We start from the raw sequence: 27,249 nt of genomic DNA, 5'->3' as shown, positions 1-27,249 counted from the left end.
TACATGGAGATTTTTGCCTTTATTAATATTATTATGTATTGTACAATAATTTCCAAATCCATCACGTTTCATTCCTGATTAGTTGTTAAATGTGAAATATTATTGATCTTTAATATTATATTGATAAGATAGTAAGCAATAATCAAATAGCAAAATTAATAATTAATTAAGCATTATTAGAATTATAATCGAAGCATGATTTAATTATGCAATTTTGAAATGCATATATGTGCATATATGTACATATGCATCTACTAGTAATTAGACATTAATTAGGCGTTATAAAAGTTTGATTAGCTAATACGAATTAATTTTGTTACAATTTATTAAATGTAATTAGCCATTATTTTATCATATAATTTGAAAATTGACTAGATAAAATTGTACAATTTAATGAAATATATAATACTAATGATATTAATATTTACATGACCACTATTTTTTAACTTAATCTTTAAATTAGAAATGTTTTTTCTTTTTTGTTAAACTTTTTCATATTTTCTTTTATCAGTTGTATTGGAAATTTTGGTGCAATTATTTCACAGTTTTATGTTATTAACTATCTGTTGCACACATTTCCATATTCATTTTAATCGTCAGTTTAATTAATAATTTAATCAAGTATACAGAATATTTTATTGCGTTTTTATGTTTAATTTCGGACGATATGGCGTCAGCCATAAGCGTTAAGCAACAAGAGAGTACGCGATTGTTTAATTTTAATTAGAATTGTTAACAAGTACATACAGTTGCAGTATAATTGATAATCATCCACGTGTGTTTACCATGATGGGACATTAAATTAAATCAAATCCGAACAGCACCAATTACATGTGGGATGTTAAAATGATCTCTTTGCAATTCGCGCGCATATCACGTTACAATATCCAGGGCTAGTTACTGAACATGACGATAATAATATAATACATCGGTTGTACAATTGTATCTGTAACGAGATTCTCCGATTATAACAAAATTGCAATCTTGTAGTGTAATCTCGATCTGTTACAGAAATTGCGTCAAATGCGCGTTATTAATTTTTTATATACGATATTAACGAATTGCATCCGATTATATTTGAAAGTAGAAAGTTATTATAATTGTATCAAAAAGCAATAAATAAATAATTGTTGTGTTTGCTCTAATTTCTATGCATGGAACATGGAATAAAGTATTTTATCGAACTAAAAATATGATACTGTTAATTTTTAGAATTGCAAATTCTCTTTAGTTTGTAATTGGACAATATTTACAAACTAATAGTATATTATTTTCGCAAATATTTATTGTGTCATATTTTTTATTATTTCTTCTTTTATTAAATTCACATGACACGCTAATCAACAAATTTTAGAAAATTTGAATTTATGTGATATTATTTAAAAAAGAGATATATACGACGAATGTATTATCTTTATTTAACAAGGAAATAAAATAATGTAATACCATTTCTTAATCGCGCACTCACTTGTACATTTACTCTATTAGGAATCTCGATAATTACTTTCAGAACGCGGCGTTTTGATTTTGCGGCAAGAACAATTGAATTCTATCACTATAAATTAACGAAGATGTGGACACAAGAGTGAGAAATATGTGGGCAGACATATTTTATCGCTTCGGCGCTCAAAAATAATGGTTGACGTTATTTGATCGATAACTCGTCGCAGTGTCGAATATCCGAATCATTCTCGTTGATTCATATCTCAGAGTTTTATTCGTGAATCTTTGTTTTATATTTTGAAATAAAAATTTCATCCGGTTTCCCTTTGGAGACTACAATTGTTACGTTTTTTGCACATTTCGATTTTGTATACTCGTTTCAAATTTTGGTGTGCTACGCATCTTACATGATTTTTTCAGAAGACATTTTATCGAATTATGTTCCATCTTTTGTTTATTTATTCTCTATTAATTAACCATTTTTTTTCAATCAGTCGATTGATTCTTTAATCATGGTTTTGTATTTTGAGTAATTCTAGTTAATGAAATAAAGGCAAAAAAGTCTCTGATATATTGAATATAAAATGTCAGAAAGGAATAGGATAACTAATAAAAGCCGAGTATAATAAAGAAATGTACTTATATCGCATAAAAAACCTTTTTAATAATAACATTTCGGTCATTCGGTTCATCTTTAGCATACAAGCATAAATAACATATTTGACTTTTTTATATTAATTATATTAAAATACATTCAATATTTTAACGAGGATAATTGGATTCTTTAAATCTTTAATTTAATTAAATTTGGAATTAGAAATTTCTATCATATATAATTTTATTTCAGAGAAACGTAACATTTATGGAATATTTATTATCAATATTTGTAATTTTATATTTTTTAAAAAATACATTTACTGAAATATCAAAACGACGTCGCCGAATAATTCCGAGAAAACAAAGTGGGTAGAGCGTTGCTGGGTTTTGTACTGTCATTTTCGATATTATGGGAGACAGGGCGTAAACGTGTTACAAAGGGGGATTTTCGCGTAGAAGTTTCTACTGAAATGGCTAGTCGAAAGGTTTCAGTACCTGTCTTTGCTACAATTGGAACAAACAAACATTCGCTTGACATGATTCCGAGCGATACACAACTTTGGCGTGAGATATTCGTGTTTAATTTGAACGAACATAAATACAAAAATAATAAGGGACCTATTTTTGTTGTGTTTTCCGATTCAGATTACTCGAAATAAATTTAATGCTTTTCTGTTATATATTTTTTATTTTATATGAAAAATTGTGAAATATATTTTTCATGTGCTCGCTGAAATTGAATAGATGAAATGTGGACAAAGTAAATATTTCTTGCTTCGCACGTCGTGCATTTTTTATCAAATTATTGTACCAAAAAAATGGAAACGGTATTTATTGGAACATGTTGCGTCACAGATTGACGATTAAAAATAATCAGGGAAGTTCTGCATATTTTCTATCACATGATTTTATTACATTATTTTACATTATTATGTACTAGGTGTCCTATCAAATACATTACATGCTTTATATAATTATGTAACTTTATAATTTTAATTAAAAACATTAATATTTATTACTCATGGTTAATTATAATATGCAAAAAGTATTATGATCAAAACATGAAATTACAAAGAAAGCATTATAGATGTAATAAAGTTTAATTTATTGCTTATTACGTAGCAGAAAGACGAGGAACGTTCGTAAAAATTGTTCTCTACAAGTATAAATTGTTAAACTACTTAATTCTTCCGAACAGTATGAGTAGTACGTGACGGTAAGAGATCATCACCTAACAGAAACACGTGACTTTGCATATCTAATACTATACTTTACTTACTTCGAATTTGAATTTTCGAACTACGCTGTGACTATATGCTCAAAATCTATCTGGATTCTTGACTCGGGGATATGGAATAGAATGTGAAATGAAGTTAAAGTTCGGGAAAACGCAAAGTTTAGTAGCAAATGAGCAAAGTTACCGAAAGCTTAAAACAAGTGCCACATCTTTGCGATTGTCTTAATTCTTTTATGTTATATTATACATTGATAAAGCTAGAAGTAAACAAAATTTAAGATTAACGCTGAGATATTTTTGATAAGATTGTCTTAGTTGTTCATTTTGCCCTTAATTTAGAATTTGTTTATCTACAAGAAATATTTAATTATTTTTCATTAATATATTTTTACAAGATAAAATTTATTTCGTAATCTTTGTTAAAATTTTTTAACTGTGAACAATTTTATATTATTGTTACACATGCATCATGAATTAAATAACTTTGTGCGCCGAGTACTGTAAAACACATATATATAAAGGCATTTAATTATTAATTAATATTTATCATTAGTCATGTGCATCGCAAATTGCAGGACACAGAAACAAAATTATTATATTCTCAATTTTCGAAAATTTTCGATAAAACTTTACAGTCACACAATATCGTACAAAAAGCTTCAAATAAATGGTTTAAATTTTTTGTTTTATAATTTAATTATAAATATTAAATGTTAATTTAGCCATGCTGGAAATAACGCATAGCGAAATAAAATCACAGAAAATAAAAGAATAAATTGCGTATCTCTTGCATAATAATTATCTTTGTTAAACAGTATCATGTACGCTACTCAACTCGCGAGAAAGTTAGCGGCGAAGTGTATCACTCTACGAGCGTGAAGGGGTTAAAATCGTGTTTGACGCACGTAACGCTGGTAATCAATGGTCCATGTACACGAGCGAGGAAACTCGACACACATATACATATATATACACTGTATGGCATAGCGGGATAGGCCCACAATTTGCGACAGTAGCTTGAATCTCACGTGTGCGACCCACGTTCGCTAATTAACGCCTATATGAAATTCTCTTGATTGCGACGGGCTTGCCATCTTCGTAGACAGAACGTCTCGTCGTCAGTGAATGGCGATTAAGATCCGACGCACGTGGCGATGATGGATCGAGAGCTTTCTTCGATTGATTGCGGGAAGATGAGCGAAATTTTTGTCAAACCGCAACAGTCATAGTTTGACAAATGGCATTTTGCCATCATCTGTTACCGTGTCTCAACTAATTCTTGTCCAAAATTTTGAAGAGAATATATATATATATATAACTGAATTATTGTTTGAATTAAATTATTTGCACGTTATAACAATATTATGTTTCAAAAACGAGCGAAAAGGAGGAAAAATGTATCTTTATCTCTATAAAGATAATTCAAGATTTATAAAATTATAAAATGGAAAAAAAAAACACTGGAAAATAAAGCCGCATGTTATTAATTAGTCTAATCTTTATTAAAAGTTGGGCAGACAAAATGAGGTTATCAGCTGTTATAAATCAATGAGAAACTTGCTTCTTTGAAAACTTTCGAGCCCTAATATAGTCAATTCAAAAACCACAAACACACAAAGAAGCGTACCGAGATTCTGTGGGCGAAAAAAAGAAAGAGAAAGAAAAAGGAGGGGAGAATAATTCCGGGTTCGCCGCCGGAAGCGACAGCTATTATATTAGCAATATCCTTTAAAAAGTGCCATTAATTAAGATACAATACGAAGAAACGAAGGATGAGTTTCGAAGGTGGTAATTGGTAACCAGACCGGCTCTTTTGCTCTCGTTGCTGTAGCGCAACAGCGAGAGTGCCGGAGAAACTTCGTTGTACCATTCGCGGCGCGAGAGCGTGCATAATGGCCGCTGATTAAATCCGTCTCTATTCCCGAGATAAAACTCGCGGATTAAAACAGTCAGCCGGCTGGTCGAAAGTTTCTTCTCCGCATATAGAGTATATCCTTGAATTAGCGCGTCTACCGGAAATCGCGACTAGAAGTCAAAAAGTATCCTTATTCATTTTGTATTAATTACGCGTTAATAATTTTTTGAATTAGAAGCGATGGAAAATAAACAATCACAAGCTTCTTTTCGAATTAATATTTGATTGCCAAATTTAAAAGTGAAGTTTCGAATATAATAAAAAAAAAAATTGAATTTGATGATGTTATGAAGCGAAAAAAACGAAAATTCAGATTTGATTCTCCTTCCGGGCTTTCTTCCAATTACGTCGGTGCAATTTATGCACTATAATCGAAAGATAATTGCACATTGTGCGTGATTATTTACGATCGATCAAATGGTTAACTGAAAATTGCATTAACCATCGAAATTAATTCCTTTGATCGTTGATAGTAATTACTGAAACGCTATCGTATAAAAGTAATACAAAGCAATTAGAACGGTGAAGCAATTAGCTTTAGCTCAATTTTCTAATTTCGTCCATTAAACGTTTTTATTGAGAAATAAAGATTCATATTTTTAATAATTTGATTTACATGGATTTCGTAATAAATACAAATTGATGCTTCCTATAATTAAATGTACGAAAAAAGTAAAAGAGTATTATGTGTGTGTGTGTGTGTGTGTGTGTGTGCCTTACAATGCCTCTCTTTGATAATATTTGATTACATAACTCTTTAAAAATATTTTAAAAAATTGCGATTTAAAATTTTTTTCTGCAACTCAAATATACAAAAAAATAATTAAAATATAATTAAATTATATATATATATATATATATATATATATATATATATATATATATATATATATATACAATATGTATATATTTATATTTTAAATGATTATATTTCATTGTCAGTAAGATGCATAAAATATTTCTTATAAATATTGCAAAATCGGATTTGTTAGTTATTTTAGTATTAAGCGGCGAAATAACTGACGCGGTTGCGCAGAGTAATAATCTGAAATTTTTATCACCATTTTTGTCAGCAAATTTCCGTTTCAATGGATAAAGCTGCGAAGCGTTGGTGGCGCGAAACTCTTTCACCGCAACAGGCGAGGATCGACCTGCTCTTGGAATCGAGCCATTCCCATAGAAACTTTAACGAGACTCGCTAAAGCGGCGAACAAATCAAAAGTGTCCGGCTGCGACACAGCCATGCGTGATGTCAGTCATCAGACGGATGGCGCAAAAGTCAAAAACAAAACTATATTTCTTGAGGAAAAGCAAGAATTCATTCTCGATATTTCAGACTACATATGTTTCTTTTCAGAAAGCACTGAATCTTAATACATTTTAGACTATTTCATATTAATCATCCTAAAAGTTTATAAAGTAAGAAGTCATTAATTATAAGTAATAATATTTTAATATAATTAATGACGTAATGTAGCAACGTAACGACGGATTATATATGAATAAAAATTAAAAGCATAGAATTTACACACAGCTGATATTTTTTTTACACTTTATTTAACTAAAATGGAAAACAAATTAAGAACAATATTCTAATATAATATTGAATCTATCATCTTATTAATTTTGGCTACGGCTGTATTAATTAAACAAAGCTTTCTTTAATCTAAATATCTTTGTACTTTTGTTCTTGCAATTTTGACAATACTGTTATTTTAAAACTACATTTATATTATTATTATTGTTTCTTATCTTTATTCACAGAATATACTAATAAAATGTGTAACAAAGATCGACACTTTGACACGAAAAAAAAATATACGGCAGAATTTCATGACGTTTCTTCAATATTATCTATTTGTTACTACTTGAAACTGTCTTATAAGACTATATTATTTTCGTGATAATGAATATTATATCTCTAATGTAGAAACAGTTTTTCGTTTTATTTAATTATCGGAAACTTGATTTACGCATTTAATCGTTCTTCTCCCAAGAGATTCTCGGTTATTCCCATATTGTTGCAAAAAATTAAAGTGATTAAATCAGATTCATTACTAACGTAGATCAATATTTGCCTAACGTTCATGTATGTACCTATGTGTGAAACTCGCGTCTCACTTTGTGGAAATTCATTAATAATTGTTGAGAGTTTTGGCTTTATTTTTAATATTATAGTTTTAAAGTTTTTAATAAATCAAACAAATAGTTCTGGCTATTAAAAATAGTTCGACGAATAAATTTATGTCAAGTTTACGCTGCGTCTCACTTTGTTCGCCAACAATTTTTTAACATTTCTATAAAAAGTTTTATACGTAAAACATATTAGAATATTAATTAAATAAATTATTAGATCGTCTGAGATTCCGCATAAGTATAAGTACCGAGATGAGATGCTCGTATATCTGCTCGTTTGTAATAAATTAATTGTGTATATTTAATTGTATATTGTTAATTATTTTTTGTATATTTGAGTTGCAGAAAAAAATTTTAAATCGCAAAAAACATTATTAATGCCTTTACCAAGGAATTTATACACATATTAATTTATATATTTTGTATACATATACATATATGGAAAATGTATGTATTTTGATATGTGCATGAATTTATATGTTAATTACCTTTTTTATATATGTATATACTAGAAAGATAATAAAATATATACTTGTTTTACTGTTTGTTAATGAATATGTATTTGTTTGTGCGTAAGATTTGAATAATTGGAAAACATAATACTCGTATATAATATTCATATATAATAATAATAATAATAATAATATTATTAAAATTAAGAATAAATGGGTTTAAGGCTCTGAATATTAAATACTATAAAATAAAAATAAAAGGCAATCTAGAGCCGACGCAGATGTAAGACGTGAAGATTTATGATTTCAACACCAAATGTGGTCCATGGTTTATTAACTCAAACATTTTGGACTCTTTCCGAGCCTTCTTCAGTGAGATTACAATCCACAGTTAAATGCTCACACATCTATCGCCCCTATTTTTCCGATACGAGTGGATTCTTGTACGGTGCAAAATGCAAGGAACAGCATTCTAACAAAAGAATGATAACAAAGAATTCTCATAATTGATACGCATAGAACTCTCGTTAGAAATTAAGATTGATTGCAGGTTAATGTGAAATCCTATTTAAAGTCGATAAAAATATGACGTCTCGAATGATATGATTTGTTTGATAAATATATTCTAATAATTTTTACACATAAAACTCTCGTCAGAAATTAAAAGTGATTGCGGTGATAACATGCAATATTATTTAAAGACGATAGAACTATGAAAATACGTACTTATACGTCTGGACGTATACGTTTCGGACGATTTAATTTGTTTAATAAATATATTCTAATAATTTTTCTAAATTATGAAATATAATAAAATTCTTGCTAAAAATTCAAAGTGATTGTAGAATAATATAAAATGATTTAAAATCAATAAAATTATTGAAGTAATTACCAGTTTTTAATTTAGCAATTTAATTTATTTATTAATTAATATTCTTATAATTTTTACAGACCTTTCTCTGGAAATAAAAAGTGATTGCGAAATTACACGAAATCTCATTTAAAATCGAAAATTATCGAATTACGATCAATCTTTAATTTAATTAATATATTAAATAATTTTTACGCATAAAACTTTTTGTAGAATTATTGTAAAAGTCTCACGTTTAAAATGTGGCAAGAATAAAATTGTGCTCAAAAAATCGTCGGCGGACAAAGTGAGATATAGTGTGCAACTTGGCATCTCAATTTGTCCTGAGCAATTTTTTTGATTTAATGGTCAAAACTATTTATGATATTTAATAAATTTATCTAAGGCCACTAGAATTATTAAAAATTATAGTCAGAACTTGCAACAATTAATTTCCACGAAATGAGATACCAGCAACTTCACACACACACACACACGCACTGATTTTTAAAGTGTATTTCCACTCTTGAAACTCAGTTTAAAAATATAGACTAAAAGTAGAATTTACGCAATTATATATATATTTTATTTAAATTGTTACACGTTTATTATTTAATTTCAATTATTAAATTTATTCGGCTTTTGTACGATTAAGTTTTATCAAAGTATTTTTATTATTTATCGTCTAAAAAAGAATATGTGTCATTAAAAATTTTTTAAAATTATTTTCAAAAGCATTACTTGTGTTAAGTTTCTAATAAAATGTAAAAATTAATTGTAAAAAAGCGGATGTGATACAATTAGGAAAACTATTTTTTGATAATATACGTAGGTATATGGGATTGCAATATTCATTTGCGAGGCATGAAATTGAAATCGGTGTATATTCATATATGCAGCGCATATTCATTCATACATCCTCCAATCGTTGCATTGTGTTAGCTTGCCGAAATTCTCACTCTAATTTCTACATAAATATTAATTGGCTGAATCGTTTGGAGAAATTTGAGCGGAATAAAGGATGTGCCTTGGATCGCGGAAAGGTCTCGAATTATGAATAGATCGATTCGTTGCAACACGGATTTATACGCTACGCGGTTAAAGTTCGTAGGAAAATGTTGTGTGGTCGTTGAACAGGAGGGAAGGTTTCTGCAAAGGGGCTGCACCATTTTCTCGCAAATGTCGAAGGCGAATTTCAGACAGGACGTTGCGTCGAGCGGATTCTCGCCGCTTTTTTACAATGATTATTATTACCGTTGTGCGCTGTGAGTAGAGACTTTCTCGAGAGAATGCATTTTTTCGCAGATTGTTATTACAGCGCCGGGAAAAATGACCCGCGTTACGGAGAGAATTGTTATTACATTTTTCAACTAATATAAGGCCGATTGTATAATACATTAGTAAGGCAGACGAAACGTTAGTCTTAGAATAAAACTGCTGAAAAATATATATCAGAACATACATGCGAGATATAAAAGATAATGTTACTTACATCATAATTACACGGAATGTTAGGAATTTTAATTAATGATAATTAAATCTTTTCCATATACGATTTTTGCATTCATTTGTTAAATATTTTTACGACGCTGAAATTTTAATTAGTTTATTCATACATCGCTATGTTTATATCCATTTGGCGCAAATGAAGAATAGGTAGCTTGGCTATTCTGGTAGGACGCGCGCGCGTATCCGAATAAATATCGGAATGGAATTCCGCTAGAGCAACGAACGAGGACAGCGAGACACCGGGCAAAGGAGTGGAAAAAGGTACGGATGTAATAGAAATTCGATATGCGAAGAACCACAGGCGCGACCGATAGAAAGAACTTAACGGGTGCGGCGAACGGCGAAGGAGAATCGATAAAGTAAATTAAAAGTAATTAAAAGCCAGCCGCGGTTCTCGCGTGCGAGCGCGAAAAACAGAGAGCGTATCATTTGGATCGGATAGACGCGCCAGAAGGTTCCGACAAAAGCTGCCAGAAAAAGAGCATGCAAGACGAATGACGGGACGAATGTTGTGCAATTAAACGCGATATCGTTAACCGGCGGGAAATAAAAGCGCAACGCTACCTCGTCTGGTAATTCGATTGAAATAATTGGCGGATCGTTTGCGGTCCGTGCATTATTACATCGACAGCTAACTGTTTATCGCATTTTGCATAAAATGGCCCCCGCGCATCCCTCGAGAGGAATCGCGAATTATTAATTCGCGCCGACGGGAGCGGGGAAACATTGTGTGGCTTGGGCGAAACTGACACGTTTATATAAATAATATGAATTGCGAAAACACACGTCCCTCTCAGTAAAGTTCAATCAGAATGTATTATACATTATATATTGTTACACCGATTATGTCGATGTGCACAGAGTATGGCATAAACGGATATTACATAATTTGCATAGATATGTGTAAGTAATTATTAATTGCGCGACGCATGACAATCAGTCGCGGCAAAACGTGACGCGTTTATTAGCATCGAATTGTACACATATTGCGACTATTAAATGTATTATTTAACGACAATCAAGCCTCGTTAATGGGTACTTATTGCAAATCATCTGCGAATATCTCCCTCGCGATGTGATATCATATTAAAACACTGTTTTGTTTATTTTGTTAAAATAATTGTCTCTCTTACTGCATGTTAATATTTTTAGGAAAAGCCCATTATACGTGGAGGATATTAAATTTTAATAATGCGCTGTGTAGAAAAATGTAAGAGACGAATTTCAAATTGAAAGTATACTTTTATTAACATACTAAACTTTTGTAAAAACATTATCGTGTCATTTTTGTTTCATTTTGCCTCTTTGCTTTACTCGAGTCTTCCTGAATATGAACGCGGAATACTCTTCTCATAGCAAATACGAAGCACGAACTATAAAACTGGCACAAACTTGTAACTCTACTCTTCGGAGTGCCCTTTTGGAATAGCGACTGCTTTCGGTCAAATACATCGTAACTTCCACAAAATCATATTAACGTGGACGTAAAAGATACCGTACGCGTCCCACTTTACCGGAGAATTCAGAATTTCCTGAAATTTGGAAGTCTCGGAAACTTGGGAGAGAAATATCAAAAATTGTGTATTTCCTAGATATAAAATGAGTTTATGCAATTATCAACAAAAACCGTAATTTTTAATATACTCTAGCAATTGGAAAACCTTGATTTTTGCAGAGATACTTAAAAGATTAATTTTTTTATCTAGTTTTTTCCACAAGTTTACACGAAGAAAATTCTACAATACAAAATTACATAAAAAATACATTATCTTTTACATTTATTGTAAAACTGGAATAAAACGACATTAGAATATTTATTACTAGAAAAATTATAAATTGTACATTTGTGCTTTATTGTTTGTGCATCGAAATACTTGAATAATCAATACCTTTTTGTAAAATATGTATATAATATTATTGAATAAAATAAATACATCGCGCGTGATTTTTCTTATATATTTCATGATTACAAAAAAATTATATTATAATTTTAATTGTAATATTTTCTCCGTGTATTTTTCAAAAATTTTATAGTTGCATTAATCTCAAAAGGGCCGAGTTTTATTCCCGATGAAAGCAAATGTAGATTATGTTGTAATAACGCTACAAGAGTAGAAAAGCAAAATCGTGTCGTGTGAGATGCTTATTAACGAGCAACACTTTTCACTTCAGTTGCTTCCTCACACTTTTTCTGATATTCTTATCACGTGACGGCGCTGGAATATGATTTTGAACTTTATTTCGTTTACTAGATTGTGCAAATTGCACGTTTAATATTATTTCAATATCCGCCTTTACTCTTATTCGATTTTTCTTCTCGTTATTCTCTAAAAAGCTCCATCTTTTCATTAATATCTTTTTATCTCTTATCTAGTTTCTATATACATACACACAGGATTGAAAAAATTTATTTATTAATTTAAATTGCCGTAATAATTATTTGCAGCGCAACAATTAAGTTATTTGAGAATCAAATACGAATAAGTTCGAACAAACGAACGGAAAAGTAAAATAAAGTCATGAAACTTGTCCCGAGGGTACATATGGTGAATCCGTGTGTTACTACTATCCGTTACTATTTTAAATTTAAATGTAAATTCCATATCCATTTTACTTGGATGAATACGATAGTATCAGCGTATTCTTGGCGTGAAATTCTCGCGTGTAACGGGGAAATGTGTAGCAAATAGGAGCGCTGGAAAGAGAGGACAAAGGGTGCACAGACAAATGTATGTAGAATGGATTCTGCATTCCAAAGTTAAAGTTCCGAAGTATTGATCGATCAGGTAGACATTCCAGACTCCCGAATTATATCACTCACGAATCGGAATCTTGTTCAAAAAAACTCGGTGTGCATTCATAATTGATTTTTTTTTTTTTAATCCAATTCTTTAACTGTCACAGAAACATGTTTAAATAGAAAAGAGATTAAATATTAAAAACACAATTAATGACATTTTATTTTATGTGTACTAATTTTAGCTTTTTCAGTTCTTTTGCTAGGAATTCTTTAAATTCTTTAAAAAGAGCTTGAAATCGGATTTTTTAAAATATAGTATAGTGCTCTTCTTCGCGTTTTAAATACGTATGTTGAGATTAATTTTATATTTACATATATCACTGCAGTTTTAAATCTGCATTATTATTACCATGTATAATATAACAGTCTGATGTTAAAAATAATCTCGTTGGTTTGTTTAGATTTATATTATAATTTTATGATAAAGTTTCACGTTAAAAGTAACTACGTGGATATAGCTCTAAACATTTTAAATATCATGATTTTTACACAATCTTTTATTTTTAAAATACGTATTATTTATACAAAGCAATAAATTTCTTCCATCTGTGAAATGTGTCGGAAAACGAGTAGATTAATTTAATAGGTTTTTTCTTTACGAGGTATTAACTTATATATCGTTAGTTTAAAATTATTTTTGATTTTTCTCTGCGCTCGAAAAAAAAGATTTTTATTTATAGCTTGTTAGCTTTTATTTAGATTTTTTGCACATTGCACAGGTATGTTCCTGCTTTAGAGATACGATGTATCAACACATAGAGATACATACATGTACATATATGTATATACATCATGTTTTTCGTAAATGTCCCATGTAACTCGTCGCATGCTATTCGCCGAAAACAAATAAATAGTTATTGAATGTCGCGCTTGGATGCGGTGACTGGAATTTGTCCATGATTTTTTTCGGTGTTTCGAGGTTGTTTGGTGTCATGCTGTCCACAGCACCCGTGGGACGAGTTTTTCGTACCGGACGCGCGCGCGATTCGTCTAGACAACCATAACCACCGAGAAAGGTATCATCGTTTCTCGCGAAACTACCAACCAAGCGCGCGGACTGGATCATTGTTATCTTTCGTTAACAGGTCCCGTTGGGCGAGGCCGGCATATGTCAGGCTCTCATATATTGCTTCAATATCTTTTCCTCTTCTCTTCTTACCATTCGCTGCTAGATTATTCTGTGTCAGATTGTCATTTCTTCGCGCGAGCTCGTCAAATATTATGATAGCAATGGTACTGACCATTAAGATCATCATAGGGTGCGTTTCGTTTCACTCATAATGCGCATAGATAACATAGAGAATCGTTCCGTTTCAATCAATGCGAATTTCCCGTCATCATTGACGATACTAACGAAGTTTTTATACTCTATTTCTTAATAAAGAAACTGCGTTTCATTAACAAATAATATTATATATAGTATTTCTAATTCTGAATTTAAAATTATATCTTCATCTTCGTTTACACTATCACTAGATTCACTACTGCTCCTAATTTCGTTATTAAAATAATTATATATTAATAATAATACCTTAGCTCATAATTTCTGATCATTCATGGTAGCATCTACTTTTGATTCGCATCAAACGCATGGTAAATCGTTCCGTTTCTAAGCGCGCATCAAGCGCATTGAGTGTGATCTATGCGTTCAATGCGTGAAACGGAACGCACCCATAGTATACAGAGGACGCAATTATGATATGAATTAGAAATCAGAGTTAGAATAAAAAATTTTAAAATATTTGTATGTTTTAAATTAAAAATTGTGTATTTGTCTTGTGTAGCTCGTTGTATTATTACATTAATTAGTTAGCTTTAATTTAATTTAAAATAATTGTGTCGAGCGTCTGGAATTTTTAACTTTGCATGTGTAAGTCAACATATCCGTGTTTGGTTATCTTTTTTATAAGTATTTTTTAATTAAAATTCCTTGTGCTTAAATTTTTAATACATATATTATATAATTATCTGATTTCAATTGGGTAAAATATTTATAAATTGGACACGTTTGAAATTAAATATATTAAAATAACAACGATTTCGATAACTACTCGGTTGAGAATTGAATATATTGTAATCTTAAAATGACATCTTATCGATGACTGTGTTGCGCAGTGATGTTTACGTAGTTTATCGTGTAATATTTTTATTGTGTTTAGTTTTTGCTCTTTCGATAAGAATACGGTGGAAAATTTGGATACGATACAATATAATAGAGATAATTGCAAGAAAAACTAATCAAAAACTTTGGTAATAAGTTAAGACGCCTTAAAATCTTAATCAAGATTCAATTTCGCGTACGCTTTAAGTTCAGGTTTCAGGATTCAATTCCTTCATTCCTTCAATTTAATTGTTCTCTGTTGAGAATCACATTGTACTGACTACATAAATACGAGTATATATTTTGGACTATTTTTTTCGAGCAAGATAACAGATTTATTTTAACCCCTGTTAAAATTTATATCATTATTCTCTATCTCTCTTTTTTATAGATTTAATATATAATATTGATTAATCTTAATTATATTGTATAATATATTATTGATTAATTAATAAATAATTAAACAATTAAAAATGTTTAAAATGGTATTTTTATTAATGCCTGATATAAGATAAATTATTAAAGCACAAGATATACAATAATGTTTAGAAAAATAATTATAGTAAAAATTAATTATGTTATTATTTTAATTTAGTTATCTTGTTATATTGTTATAATATAAAATTTCAATCGGCAATATTAATTTATCGTTATATTTATTGTGTAACATACGTTTTGACGATTTATTTCTTTCCCATATCTTTCATTTTCATTCTGCTTGGAGTAAAATATGTTTCCTGTTGCACGTGTTTACGAAAGAAAATAGGTGCGCGTAAACCGCATTTGCATCACCGCGAAATTTACGCCAAAATGCAACTCCCTTTCACGTTGCGCATAACGTTCTAACGCGCCTAAGAAAACTTGGTAGTTCCACTTTGCGTATTTCCCCTTCATTGTACGGAAGCATAATGCGCGACTGTTACAAACGTTACAGGCGGAATAATACTTTTGTGCGACGGAAGTAAACGCGATATTCTTTCTGCGGCAGCGAAGTAGTTGCAGTAACTGCGGCCGACGACTGTTTACAGATAAAGTTACAATATGAGTCTCCGAGTGCAACTTTAGTCGACAGTGCGGACTATATTAACGCGAATTTTCTTATATTTTCGATACGAGTAGATCTGTGTGCGAAAAGCATTTTTCAACGTTCTATAAATTTTTAATTAGACACTTTAATAAGAAAGCTTATTTAAATAAAGTGATTTTTAATAATTTTACTATACACACAATTAGATGGGATTTTAAATTTCAGTCATCGACGATAACATTCTTGTATCGTAAATGCGATGTGGCTCTTTAATGACCGCCTCTGAAATGGTTATGTAAATGACACGTATGGCAAGTCCACTTGTGCGGCAACGTGTCGCATATTTTCGTGAATATACATTTTCATGCCAGCCGTGCCAGATTTCACGCACCAACCGGCCGGACGTGCGTGAGCGCGTGCGCGTGTATGTCATTACAAAACATATTTCAACAATATGCGAAATACATATACGTATAGACGCGGGAAATAGGCCGCCGACGCATCGGCAAACTAACTGCAAAATTTATTCCCTACTGTTGTTGGTTTAATCGGTACGCGGGAGTAATACGCGTCATTAATCATCGCGTAATGATGCGACATTAAAAGAAATAATTCGCCCCCGGATATTAATTAAATGAGCATTGTTTTGCACAAATTTATTTATACCCGATTTTAATGATGATTCACCGTCTACTCGACGATGAGTCCTGAACCTCTACGAACATTAATTTACATTTGTAGAAACTGTTGATGAATATATTTGATTAAGTTAAAAATATATTTTATCTTTCGCAATGTCTTAACTTTATATAGATAAAATACTTAAACGTCGTTTAGACGTGTAACACAATTTTACATTATAAATATTAATTATCTCAGGTACTATTTACACCGACAAATAAATGTTCAAATAAATACTTTTCATTGTCGATTTAAATAATGTATATATTGATGAATTAATAATTTAATTGATATATTAACTTATATAATAAATAATAATAAATTCTGAATTTCTCATTTAAATTCTTGCAGGTAATAATCAATTATTATATCTTGTCTCGTTGATAACACGTGTAAATTTGTCATTCAAATGAGGATAAATCGATGACAAATTAAGTCTCAGTAAATTATTTACGTCAAATATAAATCTCGTTAAAAGCTCATCGCGCGTGAATTTCAAGTGGCGTCGTTTACAACCGGTACAGATGTGGATCCATTAAAAAAATGTGGGAGCTTAAACCACCCTGACGCGCGATATTTTCGCCTGATAGTGCTTCCTGCGGGCCGCGGAAGCCAACCTATAAAATTCACGCTTCGTTTGCATTTTTCGTTTCGGCCTATTTCTTGCGAGATATACGCAGTCGGTAGCGGTAAATCGTAAACGTCGCTGCTCTTTGCCACCCCTCCGTTCGTTGTTCCGTCACCATGAAATCCCAGAAGACGTCGGGTTTGTTGCAGCCATCCGAACTACATCGCCCCGTAACGGCGGATGTCTTCTTGTTGTGTCCCACGTGTAAGATACGATGGTGTGTCTCGTTAACGCGTTTATCCGCCACCAGAAATCGGTCAAACCCCTCGGTATAATGTTCACGTCAATGTAAATCATTCCCTCCGCCGCTGTCTCATTTAAGAGACAAATAACGAGAAGAGTATAATATCGCGAAAATAATTTATCGCATTTGTGAAGAATAGCTCTATACAATTATTATTTTTATTTTTCATAATTTCTTAAAGATAATTTGATTTGAATTATTAGGAATAACAGTTTTAATAATTTAAAAATCTAATTCTTTTTAATTTTAATTAAAACAAATTATTACTAAGTATTATGATTAATATATAATTTACAAGGAATTTATATTTATGCATTTATCTATTACCTATGAAATATTAATAAAAATAATATTTCTTTCTTTAACGTATATATGTTGAGAATATTTTTCTAATAATATGCATTTATAATTATTTTTAAATGTATTGTTTTTAATTTCCTTTTTGTTGCCAATAATTTGATATTGTAAATTATAGGAATTGCACAATGCAAATCGTGCAATTAAATATACCTGGTTTGTAAATACACATAGACTAAATTACAAAGTTACTATTATTTCGTTTACTAAACTGGAAAATATCGATATGCTGCAATTATGTGCAAAAATTTTCAACACAATCTTACTCGCGCGAAATTATTTATGAAAATTTGCTGTGTATTTTAAATGCGACAAAGTAGAATTATAATTTTAATATGGTTTTATAATTTTTTCAGTAGATTACATGTAGATTTACATGTTTAACGCTTATTAATTCGCATTATAATTCAATTGTTTGAGCAACAAAACAGTTCTATTTAATCAAGCATGCACAAGAAATTGGAAATAGCACTGTAAAATATTTAACTGCATAGTCATCTCAAACAGTCGAGTTTAATTACGTATAAAATTCATTAATCTTTCAAGTATATTATAATTAATACAAAAAAAAACCATTAATTATAAAATCAAAGTAAATGTAAAAAAAATTCATGATTTTATATATATGTATCTATATAATAATTATTGAGATTTCTCTAATCAGAATGTGCACATCTCTATGTGTGAGAAACACTGTCTATAATATAAATTGTTAAAGTTAGAATTATATCACTTTTTCAATATTCTAAAAAGATTCTAATGTATAAACTGAGAATTACATATTTTAATTTACTAAAAATTTCCAATTTATATATAACTGTAAAATTGCGTTAATTTTTTTACTTTAATTAATTAATTAATTAAATGAGTTAAATTGATTAAAATGAGTTTAATTTAATTTTAAAATGATTTATTATTCTCTTTCTTTATAATTAATTAATTCAGAATGATTAAATAGATAAATGAAAAAGAATATTAATTTTTTAAATACGTTATTTATATGAAAACTATTCTAGTTACATTATAAAATTAATTTATTCTATATTATAATTATGTACATTACCTAATTATTTCTGTTACATAAATATTCTCTCACCTATATCGTATAATTATAGTGTAATGACTTTGTTTCTCTGAACGTCGATTCTTACATCTTTGCGAGTGACATAAAAGCAAACATAAGGAAACACTGTTTGAAACGTATTCATACAAACGGAGAATATTTTGTAATTAAAACTTTAAAAAATTCATGTATTTACATTTGTATAACTTATCATTACGCATTATATACACTGATGAAACGTAATTTTTAACGATAATGTGATGCTTTAAGATAATACATATTAGACATCAACTGGGAAGTTAAATATAAATGTAAAGCTATAATTATAATATGTCTCATAATTCTAATTAGGAAAGTAATGGAAACTTCTACTGACGTGAAAGAGGCAACGAGCTTCAAACGCGCATCCGTATCGTTTTGGGAAACTTTGTTAATTAATCTCTCTCCGATACATGATCGTATTTTAACTTTTATGGCGTCATATTGCCGAACATGTGCTTGCTCTAAGGCGCTTTTAAATCAATCCTTCATCGTTTTAGCATAAAACGATGAAGGATTAAATAAGACATTAAAATGAATAAATTACGTGAGAAGTGAAGAAAAGTTTTTCATTTCAAGTTTTTCGAGGATTGAATCGCGCTCTGACAATATATTTCGGACTTGGATAAAAAAAATAACGTGCAATCTTTTTGTCCGCTCCCGTTTGTTTATTGTACGAGAATGCAAATTCTCTATCGAAACGAAGCAAGGTCAGTAAAAACGTTTGCGAGACGTAAACCAATCGCTTTTTCGAAGAATCAAAGTTTGCGGCCGAAAAATTTCTACCGTCGAAAAAGCGAATCTTCCGCGATCTAACGATCCGTACGTTGAAATAGCTCACCGTGTCGCGTCGGACGGTGCGATTCGTTCTGCAATACAATGCCACCCCTTGTTTGTCGGTCGGGCGAACAACCAGCAGCCGTGCGGAACGAGGTTTATACCGCAAACACGCAGACCTCTTACATTAAAGGGGTACGTCTGTTTGATATTTCAACAAATCCTCTGGTTTTCACGTAGGATTTCATTCTTTTACATGTACCTACTTCAAGAAAAAACATAGAATAATTATATACATACAATATACACATTTTGAGTTTAATTTATACATATTATATTTTTAATTGTACTTTATTTCTGGATAAATGGAACAATGCTATGGATAATTGCAGATATATTTGTAATGTTTAAAAGAAAGATTGCGAGAAAAAGGGGAAAGAAGAGAACATTCTATATTATTATTTATGTATTTATTATGCTTGAATTGATAAGTGTATTTTTAATACACGAGACGTTCTTTATTATTATTTTTTATATTATTCAAACAAATAGCCTTGCAATTATAGTAAAAATGTTCTGGGTGCGATAAATTAACCGAGGTAGATAAATGATTATCAAATACTGTGATACCGCATACGTTTTGTACTTAATTAATTTAAATGACAGAGACGGAATTTATATCTGTGTACTATTAATGTAATTTAGACGGAAAATTTTTCTGTAGTGTCCATCTTGTTAAGGATTATATTTATTATTATTATTTGGCAATGGGATGTAAATTTTCTAAAGGTATCGCTAGAATATTGCTGCTACAAATTCTATATGTGACAAACAATATTCTAGCAGATACAAAAAGTAGCGATAAATTTTAATTGTGACATCTAGAAATCTATCTACATTAGCAAAATATTTTTTTGAACGATTATTATTATTTTTAACAAGTTCTATTAGATACAAATACATGTGGAAGATTAGATATAGTATTTTAACATTTTCTGGTTTGCTAGCATCTTTTTTTGTGAAAAGGCATCTTTAATTTAAATAGACATACTCTTGTACTAAAGTACTGTCAAATAAGCGTTATTGATCTTGTATATGATTTTTGCTGCGTTATTGATCGCGAGTGCACAATTAAAAGAAATTTTTCGCATGTGGTATTATTCTCCCTCTATTCTCACCATCATACATTTACCATCCATTTCCGCGTTTCACGTTGCCAATAAAAAAATCTGTCGAACGAACGTTTTTCCGGCGTGTGTTCGCGCTACGGGAGTTCGCGTAGCCGTTCGTTCCCCTCTCGTGCTTTATTCTCTTCGATAACGATAAAAATATTTCTTACTCACGGTCTATCGCCACCTAACTCAACGCTTGTTATCCCGAGGATTTTTACAGCACCGATCTCGCCAAGATTGATGAAACGACAAACTGTCGACTCGTAGAAATCGATTTTTGGGCCTATCTGGAAATTTCCTCGTACCTTTTTTTCTCCCTTCTTTCCTCCTTTCTTGTTCTCTCTTCCCTTCTATTTTCTTTCCACTTCCACTACACACGAAGGAAACTACATGCTCGGCTTTCTTCGCAGGAAAGTACATAAAAGCGACCGGATGATGTGAAGACAATTAATCAATCATCATTACCGGAGAAGTTTCATTTTTTTTTTTTAATAGTCTCTAATGGAAAAAAGAGCGAGTACAGTTACCTTTTTCCGGAAATTGCGATGAAAGGGAAAAAAAGGACATTTTTAAAGAATCTGTAACAAATAAAGGATTTTTAGTTAGATATGCGAAATTAAGTGAAGAAAGAGAAATGTTTAGAATAATATATTAATTTTATTTTCTATGTTTCTATAATAAAATATCTATATTTTTAACACATTTCTAACCCATATATGACGTTTTTACAATTACGATATTTTACTCTTTAAAATGTGTTATTCTCATTAGAGCAGACAAATCTTGTAAAACAGTCTGGAATAAAATTGATTGTTATTTCTAATGCATAAATGCAAAATTGCACGGTAAATTTATTTCTAATCTTTGCGTGCGAAGGAAATGAGATTTTGTGCGAATAAAAGAAATTTTAAACATGCGCGAATACATAAACGTGGAACTGGGAATCACGGTGCAGCAAAACGTACGATAAGAATATCACATATGTATCTCGTCTTGCGAATGTATTAATTTAAAATTTAATTTCCACATACGTATTCTCTTGTTACAGGAGACGAGATCCTCTACCGGGACGAGATAGGTAATTTGCTGATCTATAACGTCAGCTCGGCCTCATCCGAGATCCTGTTGGACTCCAATAATCCCGTAAGTTTTCTCAGATATCTGCACGTTATATAAGTGCATAAAAGTTCTCGTAAGAAAAGACTCTTTGAAGTTTGCATGATATTCAGAAGCGCGTTCGCATCGAGGAATTTTTCGCTCGTAAGGAAACTTGGAGTCATCATTTTATATTATTAGAAGCTACTAATAATATTAATATAATAACATATGTGAATATAGTATAAATACAGTAATATATTATTTTTAATATGAGTCAGATACGAAATAATAATTAAATCAGACTTAAGTACTAAATTTACACTAAAGTGTACAAGCAAAATTGATAGTAATTAGATAATAATTAAACAATATGCAATATTAACGATATGTGTATCAATTATATATATTATATTAATAATATACATACCTACATACATACATATATATATATATATATATATATATATATATATATATATATATATATATATATATAAATTTATAAAACATGTCACTATGTTATTAGAATTAATATACGTTGTATTGTATTTCGTGAGGGAATATTTTTGCACGTGCGCGCGCTAATGTATGCGCAACAATTATTGCTGCATTAACATGCGTGTGATTAAATAGTAACCGTGCGGAACGAATAGCCGGTAGCCACCGAATTAATCGTTCGAGCCCGCCGTCGCAACGGCGCGCTTCACTTCCGAAATCACAGATAACGACCGAAATATACCAACGAAAACATAGTACGCATCTCTCTCGTACGTCTCTCCCGTGTCATCCGTCTCTTTCTCTCCCCCTTTCTCACTCCCCTGATTTTCTTTCCCTTTTTAATTCATACCCGCGCTCGCGATCAATTAAAGCCACCCCGGCTCTTCCCATTATACGCATGTATGAAAACGGAAGCCGCGCGTGCGGATCGAATGCGAAATCAGCGGCGATGTGAAATCGGAGAAAGAGGGAATGTCGAAATTATTTCCCGATGCGAACGAGGGGAGTGTAATGCACACTAGCTGCATGCATCGGCAACGCCCATCGTTATTCCCGCCGAAGAGATCGCGGCCGGTGACGGTAATTGCTCGTTATCTTTCACGTTCCGACGCGCGCAATCTATCGTCGACGATCCTCGTTCACATACACGCGCATAGGTACGTACCAGCTTGTAAAATGATTCATTACGACATTTGTGTACTACGATACCCATCTCCTCGAGATTTAACATTACGAGGTGACATTCTTCGGGACATAAGCTTCCAATGATTTATTCGCGCAATTTACGTATCGTACACTCAAAAAAAATATTTTGCTAATGTAGATTGATTTCTAGATGTGTCAATTAAAATTTATCGCTACTTTTTGTATCGGTTAGAATATTGTTTGTCACGTATAGAATTTCTAGTAGCAATATTCTAGCAATACCTTTAGAAATTTAGATCCCATTGTCAAATATTAATCACAAATATAATTGTCCTTGACAATAGGCCGTAAAGATAGGCATCGCAGAAAAATTTTCCGTCTAAATTACACTAATAAGAGATACTAATAGTAGTACAGATATAAATTCTGTCTCTGTCATTTAAATTGATTAAGTTCAAAATATATGCAGTATCACAGTATTTGCTAATAATTTGTCTGTTGCAGTCAATTTTTTACACCTAGAAAATTTTTGTTGAAGTTGCAAGATCATTTTTTTGAGTGTAAAATGAAATTATTTGTCGCACACTTTTTTGATATATTGCAACTACATGCACTCAAAAAATTATCTTGCAACTTTAATAAACATTTTCTAGATGTAAAAGCTGCAATTGATAAATTATTAGCAAATACTGTGATACTGCATATATTTTACACTTTATCAATTTGAATGACAGAGACAGAATTTATATTCGTATTATTAATGTAAATTTAGACGGAAAATTTTTCTGCGATGCCTATCTTTAAGGCCTATTGTCAAGGACAATTATATTTGTGATTAATATTTGGCATTGGGATCTAAATTTTCTAGAGATATTGCTAGAATATTGCTACTAGAAATTTTATACGTGACAAACAATATTCTAACAGATACAAAAAGTATCATTGATACATTTTAATTGAGACATCTAGAAATCTATCTACAATACATTAGCAAAATATTTTTTTGATAGCAAGTATTTTTGTTTCTTTTAATTCTTCCTGTCATTGAACGTTTTCGTTACTACGTACATTCGCAATTTTTTTAATATTTCGCGATTTACGATAATATAGTTCCGCATTAGCAATAGTTCATACATATGCAATAGTTCATACATATATGTATAGATAAATAATAGGTATTCGTATACTCGGTGAATATGTTCGCGTTATGCTTATTTGATATTGATGCAATATTATACAATATTTATGAGTTATATAAAATTCAAAATATGTTGTTTATCAAAGAAACACACAAAATGTTTTTATTAAATTCGGAATTTATTTACTATGTTATATATGGGAATAATTTATACGTGATATATGAGATTTATTGTAATTTGTTTATCGCGAAAAATTTTTGGATAATTATATATAAGATTTTGTTATTTTTTGTATTTTCATAATAAGATAATGATACTTTAAATCAAGTTTTAAACGTCAAAATGAAAAGAACATTTCTTCTGCTTGGTTTAAAATCTCTTTCCTCACACTGTAATCAATAAGCTGATTCTTTCAATTAAGATCGATCGGGAGAGAGAAAAAGAGAGAGAGAGAGAGAGACACTAAAATAAAACTGTAAAAGCTTGACCGACATGTGACGCTCTAAAACTTTATTTTTTCATCGCCTTTCTCTTTTTCTCTCTCTTACACACAATGAAGTCTTCTGTTCCCTACATTGCTCGAAATCTTTAGAAGTGCTTTAAGCGCACAGTCTGACTCCTTCTTGCAGTTTAGACGGACGGCCTTATCGGGGCATTCTCGCTATTAGTCTGAAAGCTATTAGGGAGTTTATGACCCGTACAGCTTTGCTCGCGTATATACATATATAGTATTCGCTTGAAATGCACTTGCACCGAGAGTGAATAGGCTTGTCGAATACTATTGTCCAAATATACATTTTCCAAGACTGCTCTCGAGAATTTACGTTCTCTATCATTAACGATATATAGGACGTTACTGAACCGGTTAGATAAATGTTAGAAGTGAGCTTTTTACATCGAAGCGGAGAAAGATTTCATATGTAAACATATGTTTATTTCTTTAAAATGAAGCTTTTTACCTTTGTGATTACCTAAGATATTATAGTAAATTTTATCTGCGTGCATATACATATTTTTCTATATGAAAAAAATTGATTTCCAACTGCTTGACAGCTTAAATTTGCATTTTATTTCTGAACGTTCCGTATAAAAATTTCGCATGTTGAGAAGTAACAAGTTTATTAGTACGTGTCAAGCTGTCCCAGCGGAACACTTTAAAATGAGTTCGGAAAGTTGCTAATAGAATCATAACTTTACCACGTAACATAATAAAACTGTCAGTGCCACTTTGTTTTTATGCCAATATCGTATCTAATCTTTTCTTTTTCTCCAGAGTAATTCATTGAACCAAAGACACATGTGTATGTAACAATGGTATAGTAAATATGCAGCTAAAAATATTTCTTTTTTACAATTACATTTATTTTACCACATTTCAACGCAATCTACTACAAAAATTTTATCGTAAAATTTTGATAAAAATAGATTTCCTAACAATTTCTTTTTTTATTTATTAACATGAGAAATTAATAATTTGCGAAAAATATTGACCCGGATATATATTCTTAAAGCTACGGTACCGGCCAAAAATATATCACCTTTTAGTATTTTTGAGTATAATTTTATTCAAAGTGCATGGATATTTATAATATCATAATATATGTTTTGATAGTAAATACAACTTAGCGAATAAAATATTTTTCACAAAATAATATAAAAAATTAATTTTATAAGTAAGTAGATTAAATTAAATATATGCTCAAAAATCCTAAAGGTGATATATTTTTGGCCGGTACTGTATATTTAAAGAAAAAAAAAAAAAACTTTCCTATTCCACGTGAAATATACAAGTTTGAAAAATCAGAGTGCTTTTCGAAGATGTAAAGCTTAAATTTTATTAATTTGCATATAAATGCGCCCTTGCGTTCTCAGGTCAATAGAAAACTAGCACTTGCTATCGCGACCCAACAACGGGAATCGATGCGCGCAGGAACGTGACCCGTTAACCGCGTTTATCACGTGAATAAACTTGTCCTATTAAAGTAATAATGGCATTCGTCGGCCCCGCCACAGTTATTACAGTATTATGATCGCGATGGTACGGTTAAACTGGAACTATCATCCAGCCGGTCGGTCGGTCGGTCGGTCGGTCCGCTTGTCCACTGGCCAACTGTTGGAGAACGACAGTCAGTCCCGTTCGGTTCTCGCGACCTCCGCTTAACGATAGTCGTCCCATTAGAGAGGAGGGTCGTTGTCGTAGCTCATTCAACAACGGGCGGCCCGTGTCGCGCGCGTAATCATAATTTACTCGTCGTGATTTCGACAGACCGTTCCGGCCGGCTCGTCGCGGCCATAATGCCTCTTTTGATGCGGTCGTCCTGCATTCGCAGTACGTTCCATGCTCGTCCCGCTAACGACTCGCTTTATAAGCGTAATAAGCGATAAGCTCTATCTATGCGATTCGCACACCGATGTCGGGCGAGCACGATTTCGTTTTCGGCGTCAATTATGACTCGAAACGCGAGTACGAGGTTTTCCGGCTTCTCTCCATGATTTTTTTTCTTTTTCTTTTTTTCTAACTATAGTTAACACATCTCCTCGTTTCTATACGTCTGTACGCAACATCGGTTTGTATACAGATAACAACTAACAACATAATTAGCGGGCAGTGGCCGTGTTTGCATTTTAATCCTTTACGATGGAATAACATTAATTTGTGCGGTGAATTAATTAAGCATTAAATGCAGATTGTATAATTCGCGGGATAATCGTTGTATGTGCTTTCAAACAGTACCAAACCAACAAAGCAACTATATAATGAGTTCGTTGTATCTATAAAATTACCAGTAACATTATTCCTGCTAGCGCTAATCCTACGTCTATTGTATTTTTAGCGTTTCA

General features: G+C 31.1%; 1 protein-coding gene across 16 annotated transcripts in view; it reads left to right on the top strand.

Moving 5' to 3' along the window:
• LOC140673344 (venom dipeptidyl peptidase 4) overlaps positions 1-27,249 on the top strand; it is a 329,058-nt gene that overhangs the window by 221,365 nt on the left and 80,444 nt on the right. For all 16 annotated transcript variants that reach the window (XM_072906244.1, XM_072906243.1, XM_072906247.1 and 13 more), the window contains one exon: positions 22,077-22,171. In XM_072906244.1, coding sequence (XP_072762345.1) covers positions 22,077-22,171 — 95 coding nt within the window. The remainder of the gene's footprint in view (positions 1-22,076; positions 22,172-27,249) is intronic.

The sequence above is a fragment of the Anoplolepis gracilipes genome, chromosome 14 (assembly GCF_047496725.1).
Source record: "Anoplolepis gracilipes chromosome 14, ASM4749672v1, whole genome shotgun sequence".
NCBI lineage: Eukaryota > Metazoa > Arthropoda > Insecta > Hymenoptera > Formicidae > Anoplolepis > Anoplolepis gracilipes.
This window is presented reverse-complemented; position numbering and strand designations above follow the sequence as displayed.